The sequence below is a fragment of the Rana temporaria genome, chromosome 9, assembly GCF_905171775.1.
Source record: "Rana temporaria chromosome 9, aRanTem1.1, whole genome shotgun sequence".
Classification (NCBI taxonomy): Eukaryota; Metazoa; Chordata; class Amphibia; order Anura; family Ranidae; genus Rana; species Rana temporaria.
The window spans coordinates 178,572,429-178,591,738 of record NC_053497.1 but is presented as its reverse complement, the minus strand read 5'-3'; the positions used below and the strand labels follow the sequence as shown (position 1 = coordinate 178,591,738).

The 19,310-nt window shown below is 45.4% G+C and overlaps 1 protein-coding gene across 1 annotated transcript in view; it reads right to left on the bottom strand.

Annotated features, from left to right (window-relative positions):
- DACH2 (dachshund family transcription factor 2) overlaps nt 1–19,310 on the bottom strand; it is a 289,898-nt gene that overhangs the window by 139,919 nt on the left and 130,669 nt on the right. The window contains exons 3-4 of the mRNA XM_040325046.1: nt 13,924–14,082; nt 5,681–5,853 (exon numbers count right to left, since the gene is read on the bottom strand). Coding sequence (XP_040180980.1) covers nt 5,681–5,853; nt 13,924–14,082 — 332 coding nt within the window. The remainder of the gene's footprint in view (nt 1–5,680; nt 5,854–13,923; nt 14,083–19,310) is intronic.

Below are 19,310 nucleotides of genomic sequence, written 5' to 3'. Positions count from 1 at the left end.
GGGGCGTGTTTCATTTAAATGAAGCGCGTCCCCGCGCCGAACGAACTGCGCATGCCCCGTCCGTCAAAACTCCCAGGGTGCATTGCTCCAAATGACGTCGCAAGGGCGTCATTGGTTTTGACGTGAACGTAAATGGCGTCCAGCCCCATTCACGGACGACTTACGCAAACAAAATAAAAATTAAAAAATTCAACGCGGGAACGACGGTCATACTTAACATTGCGTATGCCACCAGATAGCAGCTTTAACTATACGCCGGAAAAAGCCGAACGGAAACGACGTAAAAGAATGCGACGGCCGCTCGTACGTTCGTGGATCGTCGGAAATAGCCAATTTGCATACTCGACGCGGATTACAACGGGAACGCCACCCAGCGGACGCCGAAGAATTGCATCTAAGATCCGAAGGCGTACGAAGACGTACGCCTGTCGGATCTAACCCAGATGCCGTCGTATCTTGTTTTGAGGATTCAAAACAAAGAAACAACGCTGGAAATTTGAAAGTACGCCGGCGTATCAGTAGATACGCCGGCGTACTTTCTTTGTGAATCTGCCCCTGTTACTTTGCATCTTTTTTAGCTGCTGTTTGAACAATGTCTATAAACAATGTTCCTTTGTATCTCTACATCTTGTCTGATCAATGTTTATAAACAATGTTACTTTGCATCTCTCCATCTCCAGCCGAAACAACTGTCTCTGGAAACTGGTGCACATTTTCCCTTGATAACAGTTTCCATGGGGCGGCTGTCTCGGCTCCCGTTTTCCCTGTTGGCTGAGAATTGGCTACCCCCCCCCCTTTTCTCTTCTCCCCCCCCCCCCCTTTTCTCTTCTCCTATGGGAAAGTACTGACAGTTACAAAGAAGGTACAAGATGAAGAAAAAGGACCTGCAGAGGTTGTTGGGGTCAAGTTGGCTGATGGTTGAAATGTTTTGTCGGCGGCGTGCTTTATAACAGAACAATGAGTCACTGTCACTGTCAGATGTACGCAGCGCTCTCTTTATTTATATTTGTCTGTCTGTTATTTTGCAGCCAGAAAGTCTCCTCTCTCCGAGGATTACGAGAGGGTTGGGGCGACCTAATGCACTATTCAAGTCGGTTCTGTGCTTCGAGTTTGGTGTGAATACGAAGCGCTTTTCATTTATAAATGTCCCGTTTTTGCTATTGTACAAGGTAAATCCATAGAGCCATCCTCGTCACATAAGCACAGCATAAGCCCGGTCTATAAATGCCGACATTTTCATCATGGCTTCCTTATCTATGGAATGCTCTCCAAAGAGCACCGGACAACTATTTTCCAGCATTCCATAGATACAGCTTTGTCTACGGTCCCCTAAGGCACAATCGGTACGTTGTTCACTGGCTATGTCAGGAGCCCATGTGGACATAATGAAACAAGATCGATAATCTTAACCGCTTAGGGACCGCCGCACGACTAAATACGTCACATGGGCGTACAGGTACGTCCCCCTTTAACCATTCTGCCGACGTATATCGGCCTTAAGCGGTTAAGAAGCCTAGCCATGGGTCGCGAGCGCCTGCGGGACCCAATCGCCGGCGGTGTCCCACGATCGGGTCACAGAGCTGAAGAACAGGGAGAGATGAGTGTAAACAAACCTCTCCCCGTGCTTCCTAGTGAGCCTGCCACTGATCGTCTGTTCCCTGTGATCAGTGACGTCACACTCCCCCCCTACAGTAAGAAACACACATTAGGGAACACATAACCCCTTTAGCGCCCCCTACAGGTTAACCCCTTCACTGCCAGTCACATTTACACAGTCAACAATATTTTAAGATCATTCCAACCTTGTGGTAACCGTTTAGTGAAGGTCCTTTGCTGTTCCAGCATGACTGTGCCCCTCGGTACAAAGCCAGCTCCATAAGGAACCGTGGGTGATCTCAAGTGTCCAACACAGAGCCCTGACAACCCTACTGAACTCCTTCGGAATTAACTGGAACCCCGATAATGTTAGATTAGAAGACATGGCTCACCAGTACCTAATCTCACACATTTCCTTTTGGCTGATTGAATGCAAATTCCTACAGACATACTCCAAAATTCTGTGAGAAACCATCCCAGAAGAGTGGAGCCAACTCCATTGACCAGTATGGTGTGGAGGAGCTCAGGTGTCCTGCACAGAGACCTGACCTCAACCCTACTGAACACTTTGGGGATGGATTGGAATGATGAATATTAGCCAGGTTTTCTCATCAAACATCAGTACCTGACCTCACAAACGGGCCCAAATTCCCACATACACCCTCTAAAATTTAGTAGAAACCCTTCCAAAACAGGTGGAGACTGTTAGACACAAAAACAAAAAAAGCCAAAATCAGTACCTGAACTTCCAATGGAACTCGCAGAATCCCTGCCAGGACTTCCAATGGAACTCGCAGAATCCCTGCCAGGACTTCCAATGGAACTCGCAGAATCCCTGCCAGGACTTCCAATGGAACTCGCAGAATCCCTGCCAGGACTTCCAATGGAACTCGCAGAATCCCTGCCAGGACTTCCAATGGAACTCGCAGAATCCCTGCCAGGACTTCCAGGGGAACTCGCAGAATCCCTGCCAGGACTTCCAATGGAACTTGCAAAATACCTGCCAGAGTTCCCAGTAATGACACTTAATGTGTCCTTCAATGGAAGGCTATTTCAGCACCAGCCTTGAAGTAACTGGTGCTGTGTCTTATTGCCATGTACCCCTTTGCATTAGCTGCAATACTTGCCTGTGAGATTGCCTGACCGTTGCTGACCTGGATTGACCTGACTACTCTCTTGCTTGCTGTCTGCCTTATACCTGGCTGCACTCTTGCTTGCTCCCTGAATGACCTTTGCTTGGACCTGGCTGCATGCTTGCTTGCTCCTTGCCCAAACTGCTTCTTGGACCTGGCTGCACCCTTGCTTGCTCCCTGCCTTTGCCTCTGCTTGGACCTGGCTGCACCCTTGCTTGCTCCCTGCCTTTGCCTCTGCTTGGACCTGGCTGCACCCTTGCTTGCTCCCTGCCCATGGCTCTGCTTGGACATGGCTGCACCCTTGCTTGCTCCCTGCCCATGCCTCTGCTTGGACATGGCCGCACCCTTGCTTGCTTCCTGTTTTGCCTCTGCTTGGACATGGCTGCACCCTTGCTTGCTCCCTGCTCATGCCTCTGCTTGGACCTGGCTGCACCCTTGCTTGCTCCCTGCCCATGCCTCTGCTTGGACCTAGCTGCACCCTTGCTTGCTTCCTGTTTTGCCTCTGCTTGGACATGGCTGCACCCTTGCTTGCTTCCTGTTTTGCCTCTGCTTGGACCTGGCTGCACCCTTGCTTGCTCCCTGCCCATGCCTCTGCTTGGACCTGGCTGCACCCTTGCTTGCTCCCTGCCCATGCCTCTGCTTGGACCTGGCTGCACCCTTGCTTGCTCCCTGCCCATGCCTCTGCTTGGACCTGGCTGCACCCTTGCTTGCTCCCTGCCCATGCCTCTGCTTGGACCTAGCTGCACCCTTGCTTGCTCCCTGTTTTGCCTCTGCTTGGACATGGCTACACTCTTGCTTGCTCCCTGCCTAGACCTTTGCTTGGACCTGACTACTTTCTCACCTGCTGCCTGCCTCGACAGGGCTGTCTTTATGCATGGACACTGCCCAGGTGCCCCCGGGTGCTTGGGGGCCCCACCATTGTCTTGCAGTACATCATACTTGCCAAGTGTCCTGGATTTGCTGTGCCAGTCACACTATTTACTAAGCTGTCCCAGGATGGCCATGTACCAGTATTGTGCCCTCCTGACCTCCCTGTACTATGCCCTTCGGCCTCCACCCCTGTACTGTGCTCTTTGTTGATTTGTGTTGATTAGTCTTTGACTTACGGAAGGCTTTTTATATTGTTTAAAAAACATTTTGTTTGAAAGTACTTAATAAATATGTGTTTAATGCAATCAACTATTTATACTTGAATTCTTGGGAGTAGGTGCGTAAATTGGGGCAGGCTGGTAGGGGCCCAGTGCATTACTTTGCCAAGGGGTCCGTGATGCAATTAAGACGGCCCTGTGCCTCAACCCGTGGTTGGAACTGACTACTCTCTCGTCTGCAGCCCTGAAAACAGCCTCAATGCCATAGCCTCTCAATTGAGTTAAGAGGTATCTTAATATAGCGCGGTCTTACCCCGAAGGGTCCCGACACGCATCGTAGAGGACCTAGGAACCAAAAGCAGCACATAGCGGCAGAAAGGGTGAAAAAGAGAGGCTACGCAGGGAAGGCTTGCGTAAAAAAAAGCCAAGTCTTCAGTAACCCGCGGAAAACTGGGATAGTAGGGGCCTCCTCCATAATACTGCACCCTGGTGGGAGAAGGCCAGACCACCACGCCGGATCTTCTTGGGCAACGAGATGTAGAGGAGATGTCTGCCGGTAGATCTGAGTGATCTGACAAGAGTTTGTTTATGAAAACGAGAGCAGAGATAGCATGGGGCAACGACATTGAGGGGCAATGGGGCTTGGGGCCAGGGATGGACTGGCCATTGGGACTACAGGGAGTTTCCCGGGGGGGGCCATGGCTCAGTGGGCCGGCTTCAGTGACAGCGGACTGCCGCCCCCCTCTGCTCCTCTGTCTCTCCCTTCCCACCGCGCTCACCTCCTCTGCCTCCCCGCAGCATTCACCTGGGGGGAACAGAGAAGCAGGGGGAGGACCAGAGGAGCAGGGGGAGGACCAGAGGAGCAGGGGGAGGACCTGAGGAGCAGGGGGGACGACAGAGGAGCAGGGGGGACGACAGAGGAGCAGGGGGGACGACAGAGGAGCAGGGGGGAGGGGACAGACAGCTGACTCAACAGCTATGGCCTGGGAGTTTCTCACTTCTGCCTAATCTTGTCCCATAAGGGGGGCACGGAACTGGTTCTTTGCCCCCATTGGTTAAATAATGTCTAGCTTCCCCACTGGTACTGCCTATAAGAGGACCAGTACCAGCCGTTCTACTGTAATAAAAGTAGAATGGCTAGTGGCTAGTGAAGGGGGAGAGGGGGCTTGGGTGGCTGGGGGTGTGTGGGAGTTGCCTGGCTGCTATGGGAGAGACCTGTCAAAGTGGGCCAGCCTGGATGAAGTCCAGGGCCAAATTTCTGCCCCAGTCCAGCCCTGCTTGAGGCAACGACATTGAGGGGCAAATCTTGAGGGCCGCAACCTCCTGGCAGTTCATATAGGTTGATGTTCAGGTGTTCAGATCAATAGATATCAGTAGACTGAAATAACGAATGACAAATTTGCCATTATGGGTTGCTGCCTGCTCTTCTCTAGTCTTGCAACAACATAAGGGGTTAAACATACAATTATTCAGCTTCATACAGAATAGCAAAGAATATATATATTTGTTGAAGTGAACACATTCAGTAGGTTGAACAATGGATGCAAAATTTCAGTATTTGTACAGGTTTCTAATGCTATAGCCGATCTCCTGTGGGCCCTTATATTATTTCCTTGAAATTTTATCAGAAATCTGCTTATTTTCCCGCTGGTTACGCAGCGGTCACCACACACGCACGTCACGTGCAGAGATGTGACAGTGGCAAGATGCAGGCCTCAGCTGCAGGGGGGTTAATGCATGCAACATTGTATCATTGGATGGCAACAAAATGTAACATTAGAGCCGGGAGACAACGGCTGCAGAGGGTGCGAGCCGTGCCTGGGGATGTGCGCCGCGTCCTGACAGCTCAGCCATTGTTCTTACCTTGATGACGGAAGCGCCCACTCTAGACAGAGGACTGTGCATTTGTGCAGCTGCGGCCATATTCGCTATAGTATTAAGGTGATTCATCTGATTCATCGCCATGGCAACGGATGCAGGAGGTAGACTGACGGGCAGCAGGGGGTGGGGCATCATCATGAAGGGTAATTCCAATCCTAAAAACGTCACACAAAAAAAAAAATCAGGTATTAATAAAGGAAGCAGACTGACTCCACATCCGTTTCCTGTCCTATGATCTCAACAAAACCTAATAAAAAAAGACCTCCTATGTCTATACCAAAGAACTGCATTTATTGGCTGATTTCAATAGACGATTGCAGCGTGTGGTTCGCAATTTTTGATCAGATGCGATCGGAACCTTTGTTTTTTTATAGTGATCGGATAGGATGGAAAATATCTTGTTTTGTCCAGCTGGTGTGAAATGTGCGCAGTGTGCTCCTCCTTAGATTTTAACGCGCAAGTGAAAGTCATGGTTTGTTGGTAGTGAGAGTCATCAGTGATCTTTTTATTTTTTATTCCCCCGTTTAATAAAGAAAATGGAGGAGGGAGAGAGAGAGGGAGAGAGAGAGAGGGTGGGGGGGGGAGAGAGAGGGAATAGAGAAAGAAAGAGAGAGACCAAGAGAGAGGTGGAAACACTAATGGAAAAGAGAAAGAGGGAAAGAAGGAAAAGGAGAGAGCGAGAAAGAAAAGAGATAGAGAAAGGAAAGAGGGGAGAGAGAGAGAGAGATAAATACAGCAGGGAAGGAATAGGGAAAGAGAGTGAGAGAGGGAAAGAAACAAATGGAGGAAATACAAACGAGAGAGAGAGAGAGAGAGAGAGAGAGAGAGAGAAAAATAAAAGCGAGGGAGAGAGAGGAAGATGGGAGAGAGAGAAAGAAAGTGAAAGCGAGAGAGGGAGAGAGAGAGAAAGATGGGAGAGAGGGGGAGAGAGAGAAAGCGAGAGCGAGAGAGAGGAAGATGGGAGAAAGAGGGGGGGAGAGAGAAAGGGATGGGGAAGAGAGAGAGAGAGGGGGAGAGAGAGACCAAGAGACAGGTGGAAGAGCTAAAGGAAAAGGGAAAGAAAGTAAAGGAGAAAGAGAAAGAAAAGAGATAGTGAAAGGAAAGAGAGGGGGGAGAGATAGGGAGGGGAGATAAAGAGCATGAAAGGGATAGGGAAAGAGAGAGGAGGGAAGAAACAAAGATAAAATAGAAAAGAGAGAGGGGAGCGAGAAAGCGAGAGAGGGATGGGGGGAGAGAGGGATAGGGAGAGAAAGGGATGGGGAAGAGAGAGAGAGAGAGGGAGAGACCAAGAGAGAGGCGTAGGAGCTAAAAGGAAGAGGGAAAGAAAGAGAACAGAAAAGGGATAAAAAAAGAGAGAGAGGGAAAGAAACAAAGGGAGTACATACAAAAGAAAAATAGAGAGGGGAAGAGAGGGAGTGAGAGAGGGGGGATAAAGAGAAGGAACGAGAGAGGAGGAAAGGGAGAGAGAAAAAGAAACAACAAAAAGCAGAAAAGTGAGAAGGGGGGTATAGAGAGTACAATAGAGGAAAAGAAAGAGAAAGTGAGGGGGTGAGAGGTGGAGAGAGTGTGTGAGTGAGAGAGAAAGAGAAGGAAAGAGAAAGAAAAGAGAGAGAGAGAAAGACTGTGGGGGAAAGAGAGATAGAAAGATAGAAAGAAAAATAAGAAAGAAGGGGAGAGCTAGAGAAAGAGAGTGAAAGAGAAAAAAAAAGAAAGAAAAACAAGAAAGAGAAAGAAAAAAAAGATAGTGGAAAAGAGGAGACAGAAAGGAGGAGGCAGGGGGAGCGGAAGGAGAAAGTGGGACAGTTAAGCGTGAAAAAGACAACAGGGAAAAGGGACAACAGGGAGAAAAAGGGAAATAATAGCTAAAAGAGGAAGAGGGACAGAAAAGAAAAGGTTAGAGAAGAGAGAAGGGCATCAGAGAAATGATGAGGGACAGTAAAATGAGGAAAAGGGGACAGCAGAAAGGGAGAAGAGAAGTAGAGGGAGGAAAGGGGTCAGTAGAGATAGGTGGTAGAGTGATAGCAGAGAGAGACACAGAAAATAAAGAGAGAGAATGAGAGAGAGAGAGAGAGAGAGAGAACGAGAGGGAGAGGGAGAGGGATAGTAGAAAGAAATTGGGACAATAATGAGAAGAAGAGGGATAGCAGAGAGAGGCTGTACCTAAAAAGTAAAGCTGACCATCCATGGATCGAAGGAACAGGAACCGGCCGAATTTCAAACCATGTATGGCTGTTCCCATTAACATCAAGTCAATTTATTGATGATCTTATCAACAGTCCTGCTGGAAATGTTTTGCTCAGTCAGAGCATGCAGCCAATGTGCTGCAGTGATGATCAGTGTATTCTGATGGTGAGGGGGGGAGTCCTACTACCACCAGAATACAATGACACAACGGGAAGGATTCCGGCATCCATATTGAATGTGTGGAAGTGGAATTTTATTTGCTCTGCCGGCCCGCTGAACCATGTATGCCCAATAGAAAAAAGGAACCATGTATGCCCAACAGAAAAAAGGAACCATGTATGCCCAACAGAAAAAAGGAACCATGTATGCCCAATAGAAAAAAGGAACCATGTATGCCCAACAGAAAAAAGGAACCATGTATGCCCAACAGAAAAAAGGAACCATGTATGCCCAATAGAAAAAAGGAACCATGTATGCCCAGCTTCAGAACAACAGAAAAAAATGGACAAGTAGAAAGAGGAAGAGGGACAGCAGGAGAAAGAGTGACAGGAGAAGCAGAAACAGGAAGGGGGACAGAAGAAGCAAAAAGAGGAAGGGGAGGGAAAGAGGGGGAGGGAAAGAGGAAGAGGGATAGGAGGAAGAGGGATAGGAGGAAGAGGGATAGGAAAACAAAGAGGGACGGGAGGAAAAGAGACAGGAGAAATGACAAGCGACAAGAGATAGAGGAAGAGGGCTGGGAGAAAGAGAAATGGGGTCAGGAGAAAATTGCAGAGATTCCAGAATGAAGAATAGGGACAAGTAAAGAGGGGGAGAGGGACAGGAAAAAGAGGAAGAGTGACAAAAGAAGGAGCAAGAGGGACAAGAGGAGGAAGAGGGACAGAAGAAGCAAGAGGAAAAGAGGCAAGGAGAGTGAGGGACAGAAGAGAGGAAGAGCGAAAAGATAAAGGGCGAGAAGAGAGGAAGAGCAGCAAAAGGAAGAGCGGCAGGAGAAAAAAGGAAGAGAGACAAGATCAAGGGGCAGAAGAGTGGAAGAGCAGCAAAAGGAAGAGAGGCAGGAGGAAAAGGAAAGCAACAGGAGAAAGTTGAAGAGCAAAAGGGGAAAAAAGGAAGAGGTACAGGAGAAAGAGGGACAAGTAGAGAGAGGGAGAGGGACAGGAAAAACAGGAAGAGTGACAAGAGAAGCATAAAGAGGAAGAGGGGCAAGTAGAGTGGGGAAGAAGAATAGGAGGAAGAGGGACAAGTAGAGAGAGGGACAGGAAAAAGAGGAAGAGTGACAAGTAGAGAGAGGGACATGAAAAAGGGGAAGAGTGACAAGTAAAGAGAGGGACAGGAAAAAGAGGAAGAGGGACAAGTAGAGAGAGGGACAAGAGAAAGAGGGACAAGTAGAGAGAGGGACAAGAAAAAGAGGAAGAGTGACAAGGGAAGCAAAAGAGGAAGAGATTGGGGGAGAAGAATAGGAGAAAGAGGAAGAGGGACAAGTAGAGAGAAGGACAGGAAAAAGAGGAAGCGTAACAAGTAGAGAGAGGGAAAGAAAAAAGAGGAAGAGTGACATGTAGAGAGAGGGACAGGAAAAAGAGGAAGAGTGACAAGTAGAGAGAGGGACAAGAGAAAGAGGGACAAGTAGAGAGAGAGAGAAAAAAAGAGGGACAGGTAAGAGAGAGGGATAGGAAAAAGAGGAAGAGTGACAAGGGAAGCAGGAAAAGGGGCAAGTAGAGTGGGGGAGAAGAATAGGAGAAAGAGGAAGAGGGACAAGTAGAGAGGGACATGAAAAAGAGGAAGAGTGACAAGGGAAGCAGAAAGAGGAAGAGGGGAAAGTAGAGTGGGGGAGAAGAATAGGAGAAAGAGGAAGAGGGACAAGTAGAGAGAGGGACAGGAAAAAAGGAAGCGTGACAAGTAGAGAGAGGGACAGGAAAAAGAGGAAGAGTGACAAGCAAAAAGAGGAAGAGGAAAAAGTAGAGTGGGGGAGAAGAATAGCAAAAAGAGGAAGAGGGATGGGACAAGTATAGAGAGAAAGAGGTACAGGAAAGAGGAAGAGTGACAAGAAAAGCAGAAAGAAGAAGAGGGGAAAGTAGAGTGGGGGGGGGAAAGAATAGGAGAAAGAGGAAGAGGGACAGGACAAGTATAGAGAGAAAGAGGTACAGGAAAGAGGAAGAGTGACAAGAAAAGCAGAAAGAAGAAGAGGGGAAAGTAGAGTGGGGGGGGGAAAGAATAGGAGAAAGAGGAAGAGGGACAGGACAAGTATAGAGAGAAAGAGGTACAGGAAAGAGGAAGAGTGACAAGAAAAGGAGAAAGAGGAAGAGGGGCAAGTAGAGTGGGGGAAAAGAATAGCAGAAAGATGAAAAGCGACAAGTAGAGAGAGGGACAATAGAGAGAGAAAGAGGGATAGGAGGAATAGGGACAATAAAGAAAGGAAGGAGGGATGAAGAGGGCAACAGAAAAAGCGACAGTAGAGAAAAAATGTTTTAGATGGAGAGAGACCACTGCAATAAAACATTACATTAGATGACCCATAGACTTACACTGAGAAAGAAGAACAATAAAGCCGTCACTCCGCAGCACAGGTATTCAAACCACAAACTCACATTTCCACCTAGCTGACCTCTCTCTCTGGCATACCAAAAAAAAACAAAACACTTGAGTTTCTATTTAAAAATGTAAATGCGCCATACATATGGTTTGACGTAACCCGTGAGAAGGACCCGATTATCATAAATTTGCTCGTAAATCAGATTTGCAGGAAGCGAAGATTGTAACAATTCATCACTTACAAAATGTTACAATAATACACAATTACATCTCAGCTGAGACTGTAACTGACCGAACATCTGAACCCATAAAATAAAAGTGGGATGCGGGGGGGGGGGGGGAGGGGGGATCGGGGGTGCCCGGCCGCTCATTACATCTAAAAACTTTTCGACTAAAAAAAAAATGTTGACCTGCCATTGAGCCGAGTGCATAAAATTTGGACAGAAATATTATTTTACATGGAAAAGTGATCAGTCACAGCCCTGACTTCTCATCTATTCTAATTACCCAGGGATAAATTCCGCATATATCTGGAATATATACGGCCTCGTTGCATACTTCACATCATTTAATTCTGGGCTAAAATTAATTTTGGACGACATTTCTGATTTTATGTCCGCGCCATAAATTAATGAATTAATCATAGACTTCTTGTTTTATGATCTACTTCCCACTATAATTTTACAATGAATTATACAACAATCTAGCCCGATATTAAATATGATTCTGGGACAATTACATGCTATTTTTTTTTTTTCCTTCGATTCCTTCAGGTTCACAACTACGCGCGAGGTTCTTGGGCATAGGGCAGGATAATTAAAAATGTAAGCAAAAAAAACAATACCTAATAATTAATATGCCAATCTTATTGTGCCCTTGTTTGTCCGTTTTGGTCTTGGAGATGAAGTTTGAAAGGCAATGTCATAAAATCTTTAGCTATATTAAAACGTGCTTATTAAAAAAAAAAACGTAATGGTTTAGCATCAGTTTTAGGCGTTTATGTTTTTAATTTATACGTTTTGAACTTATATTTGATTATTTTTTAATTTTATCTTTATTTTACAAATAAACATTTTATTACCTATGCCCCATGACACCATTAGCATTACTTCCAAAATAATTCTGCAAGTGTGGTGATATTGTGTATTATAAACATTGTATCATTGTCGTGATATATTTTTGTATGGGTTTTATATTGCTTTGTAGAACTATTACCCTTGGTACCCCCAATGAAGATTGGAAAGTTTAATTGAAACGCGTTTGCGAGCCATTGGCAGAACCAAATTTACAGTTTTGGAAGAGTGAGTGACAAGAGGAAGAGTGACAAGGGAAGCAGAAAGAGGAAGAAGGAAAAGTAGAGTGGGGGAGAAGAATAGCAGAAAGAGGAAGAGGGACAGGACAAGTATAGAGAGAAAGAGGTACAGGAAAGAGGAAGAGTGACAAGGAAAGCAGAAAGAGGAAGAAGGGCAAGTACAGGGTGGGCCATTTATATGGATACACCAAAAGCAAAAGTTGGATTCAAAATGGCCAACTTCGAAATAAGGGGGGGGGGGGGGGGGGGGGCTTTCATCTCTGCCCACCAGTTAAGAAAGAGGCCCCTGCAACAGAAAATTCCTATATTCATAATTAACAAAGTACAATTATAAATGTAAGATTTCCTATTGGTAGGAGTTCTATGCTTAAATTGCCACAGCGGAAATATGGGACAAGTCTTCAATACGATATGGAGGAAAATAAATATTGGGTGGGAAAACTTGTTATAAATTTCTGTAGTTCTTACGATTGAATCCTACAGTTCTGAACAATTGAGATTCCCTTAATGACATGTTTTGGGTGACTGACTACTTTGTGCATGTAGGACAGCATTAGTAGCTGTAGGTTTGCATTAGAATGTTGTAGCAAAGTAATTATTAGGTCCTTTATAAATTGTTAAATTAAAAAAAGATGGTGAACTGCAGGTTAAAAGTATTCACATTCTACGTATCAATAAATTCCTTCAAAAGCTCTACAGGGACAGACCACAAAATAAATATGTCGTCAATGTACCTCAGCCACAAATCACTGTAGCGGAGGTATCGTGACAAAGCATCCGAAGAAAAAAAGCCAATGCTCCCACCCCCCAGGTGCAGGTTGGTGTATGAAGGGGCAGACTTGGTCCCCATTGCCACCCCCTGCACTTGGAGGTAGTGAGAGCTGTCAATGTCCTGGGGTATGGATATTTCTTTCTGCCATGTATTTATAGCTTTGATCTAATGGTTTTATATATATATATATAATCAGTTTAAGCTGTAAAATAAAGATAAAACTTTATATCTATACTATTTACCTATGTCATTTGGTGTATTCTGAATACTTACAAATCCCCATTCTTATGATCTTCCTGTTAGGGCAGTGGTTCTCAACCTGGGGGTCGGGACCCCCTCGGGGGTCGAATGATGATTTGCCAGAGGTCATCGAATTCAATTCACAGACACCCTTTCAATTCACGGAATAGCTCGGGGGCAGAGACTAGAGGTCAGCTGACTAGTGAGGAATGTGAAGTGGGAGGGCTGGAGGAGACCCTATATCCAGATTTCGGCACTGCTCCGAAATTTCGGGAATTCGGAAATTCTAAATTTCGGACATTCTAAAATTTCAGACATTTGAAAATTTCGGAAATTCAAAAATTCTAAATTTGGAAATTTGAAAATCCAAAATTCAAAAATTTGATAATAGAAAATTTGAAAAATTCAGAATTCGAAAAATTCCGAAATTTTTCATTTCTGAATTTTCTAATTTCTGAAAAAAGCTAAAAAATGAATGAAACTAAAATGAAAATGAACACATTTTTTGGCAGTGCACATGCCTACCACTCATCCCAACTCCCCTCACCCCCCCTACCAAGGAATAAGAGAAGGAATAAAAATAGAGAATACATGGAAGGGAGAGGAAAAGAGGGGGAGTAACAAAGGAAAAGGGGGAGAAAGAAAAAGGATAGAGAGAGATAAAGGGGAAAGGAAGGATAACAAAGAGAGAGAGAGAGAGAGTAAAATGTACCACAAGTGGCTTTAATACTGTGTGGAGTGGAAGGTACTACTTGTCTTGCCTTGGGTGCTGACAAGCCACGCTACAAAAATAATTTTACTGTTAGGGGTCCCGGCACTAGAAAGGTTGAGAACCACTGTGTTAGGGAGACATGGGGACTTTTCCTCTTTGACCCATGTAGGGAAATATACTAAAGGAACATTAGTAAATTAGGAGGGGGTCCAAAAGGACCTACGTGCAAGTATACAGGATGGGGAAATAAACGGAACCTGAACTACCCATTGTATTGTAAGAAGTTGGGAATTTTCTTCATGATCTAGGCGGAACTTATTGTGTGAACCAATTCACTTGCCCCTACTTATCAGCCTACAGTTATCACATAATGTGACTCTATATAATTTAATAGAGCTAAGCTCCTGTACTTGCCTCTTTCATCACTGACCAATGACGGAACACCCAACCCAATCCCCAGATTTCACCTTAATACATACTGTTAGCTAGCAGGTGATTTTGCTGGAGAGGACTCAACGGATGGGCTCCCCCCATGCCGGACTGTCCGGATAGTGTGACGTGTCCCAGTCCGTGTTGGGTACCACTGCTGGCAATTGGAGATTGCAGCTTCTCCTTATCCCACGAGGACTCGCTGCCACCTGATAAAAGAGGGAAATGGCAATGTTTACCAAACAGATGACAGTCTACCAAACCAACATTCTTCATCCTGTGGGCAACAGCACAATTTTGGTAAATGTTTGTCCATTAAAAAAAAAACATGTTCAATGGTTTTGTTCATCAAGGAAATATTTTGGTTCATGGGCCATTTGTTCCCTTTTAAAATGTATTTAACCACTTAAGACCCGGACCTAAAGGCAGCTAAAGGATCCGGACAGTTTTCGCGATTCGGCACTGCGTCGCTTTAACTGACAATTGCGCGGTCGTGCGACGTGGCTCCCAAACAAAATTGGCGTCCCTTTTTTCCCACAAATAGAGCTTTCTTTTGGTGGTATTTGATCACCTCTGCGGTTTTTATTTTTTGCGCTATAAACAAAAATAGAGCGACAATTCTGAAAAAAATTCAATCTTTTTTACTTTTTGCTATAATAAATATCCCCCAAAAATATATAAAAAAAAATGTCCTCAGTTTAGGCCGATACATATTCTTCTACCTATTTTTGGTAAAAAAAAAAATCGCAATAAGCGTTTATCGGTTGGTTTGCGCAAAATTTATAGCATTTACAAAATAGGGGATAGTTTTATTTCATTTTTATAAAAAAATAATTTTTTTAATACTAATGGCGGCGATCAGCGATTTTTTTCATGACTGCGACATTATGGCGGACACTTCGGACAATTTTGACACGTTTTTGGGACCATTGTCATTTTTCGCAGCAAAAAATGCATTAAAAATGCATTGTTTACTGTGAAAATGACAATTGCAGTTTGGGAGTTAATCACAAGGGGCGCTGAAGGGGTTATGTGTGACCTCATGTCTGTAGGTCTGATGTCATCGATTGTGTTTCCCTATAAAAGGGAACACACGATCGATCACGGCGCCACAGTGAAGAACGGGGAAGCTGTGTTTACACACAGCTCTCCCCGTTCTTCAGCTCCGGTGACCGATTGCGGGACTCCAGCGGTGGATCAGGTCCCACGGTCACGGAGCTTTGGACCGGGTTGCGGGCGCGCGCCTGCGACCCACGGCTGGGCACTTAAAGAGGACGTACAGGTACGTGCATCTGGCCCGCCGTGCCATTCTGCCAACGTAAATGTGCAGGAGGCGGTCCTTAAGTGGTCAAGGATGCTTACAGGTTTCTAAAAAAAAAAAAAGAGTTGGACCAAGACACGGTGTATCATACTTTATTATTTTAGAAATAGTCCCTTCCGGACAAAACAGCAAAGTATCTCCTAAACTTCTCCCCTCCTGTGCCTCCTTTCCTATTGTTTTTTTTTTGTTTTATAGGTATGATGTTTCATCCTGTTGTGGATGTCTTGTTTAACTCGTACCAATGTTTTTGCAAACGAATGTACGCTTCAAGATCTGGCCTGCTCAATATCCCTGGATTTAAGCTCTTAAGGCCTTCTCACATACAACTGGTTGCCTCACCCTTCCTTATGGCATTGCCTGTGTTTTTACTGCCTTTACCTGCTTTTGTGGGCCTTTTGAAGATGTCTGTCTATCTTGTTTACTGTACGAATCCTAATGACTTGTTTAAATTATCATTACTTCAAGAATAAGGAATGCATTAAAAAAAAAAAAAAAAAAACACAAGCAAGGGGCAAATTTAGCTTCAGACTTGTTTCGGTAATGTGCACTAAAATGCACGGTACAATGTATTGCTGGGCCTTTAATCTTAAATGGCATCCAACACATTCTTACAGTAGACAACAGTAGAAGATCAGGGACAACCAACAGAAGACCTGGGTTACGCAGTAGAAGAAGATCAGGGACAACCAACAGAAGACCTGGGTTACGCAGTAGAAGAAGATCAGGGACAACCAACAGAAGACCTGGTTTATGCAGTAGGAGATCAGGGACAACCAACAGAAGACCTGGGGTACTAAGAAGATCAGGGACAACCAACAGAAGACTTGGGGTACTCAGTAGAAGATCAAGGGCAACCAACAGAGGACATGGGTTACTCAGTAGAAGATCAGGGACAACCAACAGAGGACCTGGGGTACTCAGTTGAAGATCAGGGGCAACCAAAAGAAGACCTGGGGTACTCAGTAGATCAGGGACAACCAACAGAAGACCCGGGGTACTCAGTAGATCAGGGACAACCAACAGAAGACCTGGTTTATGCAGTAGGAGATCAGGGACAACCAACAGAAGACCTGGGGTACTAAGAAGATCAGGGGCAACCAACAGAAGACCTTGGGTACTCAGTAGAAGATCAGGGACAACCAACAGGACCTGAGGTACTCAGTACAAGACTCTGGGCATTCCAGGAACTCCAAGGTTGATATCAGGTTAAATCCAGGTAATTATAGCTATGGTATCCCTTTAACAAGGTCTTAATTTCTGGAGGGCAGGAAGGGCCAGCCAATCACATAACCACTGTGATTGGCAGTCACAGTGGTCACATACTCAGGAGCTGGATCAGCTCAGAAAGCTTTGTCGCCCATTGGGGTATATGTGCGGCAGGTGGGCATTAAAGCCTACCTTCTTTGCCGCTACACTTATACATTACGTGGGCAGCAAGAGGTTAATCTGAGTCTTTTATATCTACCTGGAGTTCAGCTTTTACTTGGTGGATGGATTTGTTTTCCGATAGTGTCTATTTAATGTCATTGCTGCCATTATCTCACTTCTAGACAAGAAGTCTTCACAGGCTTGAGAAGAAAGTTATCATTTATAGAGAAGACGGCCGTGGCGAAGGGGCGTCGGAGCAGCGCGCCTACAGAAACGCGTTCCATATTTCAAAGACGAGCGAGCGAGACGGTTACAGTCAAACAATACAAGGAAAGGCAAGTGTTGTAATTTAATGTGCGCGCCACACAAACAACATGTTCAGCTGTCACAATGAATCTCCCGTCTTTTATCTCCGTGAATTTAGACGTAAGTGTATCACGACATTCACGTCCGCACTTCAGATCCCTCGGGAGGACGGCTTATTTTTCTTCTTTATTTTATTTAATATCTGGAAAACAGGAGCCGGGCGAGTCGCAGCGCTGAATAAAACCAACATTTATCATCCTGTGAAAACGACTGCATGAAAGTAAATTTCCACTTTTCTCGCCGAGTGCTACCGTAAAAAATAAAGTGTTTCATCTGGAAAAGTCAGAAAATATACACAGGCGGCCGCCGCGATTAATAATGGGGGAGCCGCAATATTTCAGCCTGTGCCTGGCTACGGGGTCTGCTGGGCGGGGTGGCAGGGGTCAAAGTTTTCAGAAGACTGTTGGGGAAAGAAGAAACATTTTCCAGCAACTATAATGGATGAAGGAGGATAAAGCGGGGGGGGGGGGGGAAAGGGGGGGAAGATGGGAAGAGAGAGATAAAGAGGGAATGAGGGGGGAAAGAGAGAGATAAAGAGGAGATGAGAGAGAGATAAAGAGGGGATGAGAGAGAGATAAAGAGGGGATGAGAGAGAGATAAAGAGGGGATGAGAGAGAGATAAAGAGGGGATGAGAAAGAGATAAAGAGGGGATGAGGGGGAGAGAGTGAGATAGAGGGAAGGGAGGAAAAAAAAGAGAAGAGAAAAGGAGAGAAGAGAAAAGAAAGGAAAGAAGGAGGGATAGGGGGGGGGAGGAAAAAAATGGTTTAAAAAAGGGGAGGAGACATAGAGGGCGGGGGTGAGAAGGGGGGACAGGGGAGAGAGAGAGAGAAAGAAAGAGGAGGGGGGAGAAAAAGGAAAAGTAAGAAAGAAAGAAAGAAAAATTAAAAAGGGGGAGAGGAAGGGAAAAGGGGAAGAAAGAGGAGAGAGGGGGAGGGAAATGTGAAAAAGGGAGCATGGGAAGGGAAGAGAGAGAGAGGAACAAAGTGGGAGGGGGGAGAGAAGAGGAGAGGGGTAGGGGAAGAGAGGAAAAAGGAACCAGGGGTAAAAAGGGAGGGGGAAGAGGGGTAGGGGAAGAGAGAAAGAAGGAACCACGGGTAAAAAGGGGGGGGGGAGAAGAGAGGAAGAAGGAACCACGGGTAAAAGGGGGGGGGGGGGAGAAGAGAGGAAGAGGAAACCAGAGGAAGAGGAAACCAGGGGTAGTAAAGAGGGGGGAGAGGGGTAGGGGAAGAGAGGAAGAAGGAACCACGGGTAAAAAGGGGGGGGGGAGAAGAGAGGAAGAAGGAACCACGGGTAAAAAGGGGGGGGAGAGGGTAAGAGGAAACCAGGGGTAAAGGGGGGGGAGAGGGGTAGGGGAAGAGAGGAAGAAGGAACCAGGAGTGAGGGGGGGGGGGAGCGGGAAAGTGCAATGTCAAATTTCTTAATGTATCTTAATGAAGTTTCAAGTTGGAACCTTGCCTCAGCTCTCTTTGCCCTTGCCTTCTCTATGTGACCAAAATATGAGACTGTAAGATAATTTGTGGACAAGTATCCATCTTGCTTTTTCCTTTTTTTTTATTAAAATGGGAAAGGGGTTTGAACCCCTGTACAGTTTTCATTGCTCTCTGGGAGATTCACCAAGAGAGAAGAGAGGCAAAAGAGGAGAAAGAAAAAAAAGGTGAAGAGAAGAGAGAGAAGAGTGCAGAGAGAAAATGAGAGGGAAGAGAAGAGAGAAGAAAGAAGAAAAAGGAGGGAAGAGAGGCGAAGAGAAAAGAGAGAAAAAAAAAAGAAGAAAAAAAAAAGAGAAAAGGGGGAAGGGAGGAGAAAAAAAAAGAAGAGAGAAAAGAAAAGAGGGAAGAGAGAAAAGAAAAGAAGAGAGAAAAGAAAAGAGGGAAGAGAGAAAAGAAAAGAGGGAAGAGAGAAAAGTAATGAAAAGAGGGAAGAAAGGAAAGAAAAAATAAGAGGAAAGAGAGGTGAAGAGAGACGAAAACATAAGAAAAATGAGAAAAGAGAGGGGAACGGAGAAGGAGAAAAGATGAGAGAAAAAAGAAGAAGAGAGGGAAGAGAAAAAAGAGAAGAGAGGCGAAGAGAGAAGTGACGAGAAAAAAAAGAGAGAATGAAAAAAAAGGGGAGAAAATAAGAGAAGAGAAAAGAGGGAAGAGACAAAAGAAAAGAGGAAAAGAGGGAAGAGAGAAAAGAGGAAAAGAGAGGAAAAAAAGAGGAAAGAAAGGGAACAAGAGGTAAAGAGAGGAGGAGGAGATAGAAGAGAGAAAAAAAACAAAGGAGAGAAGAAAACTGAGTAAAGAGAGGGGAGGAGAGAAGAAAAGAGAAGAGAGAAGTGACGAGAAAAAAAAGAGAATGAAAAAATAAGGGGAGAAAAAAAGAGAAGAGAAAAGAGGGAAGAG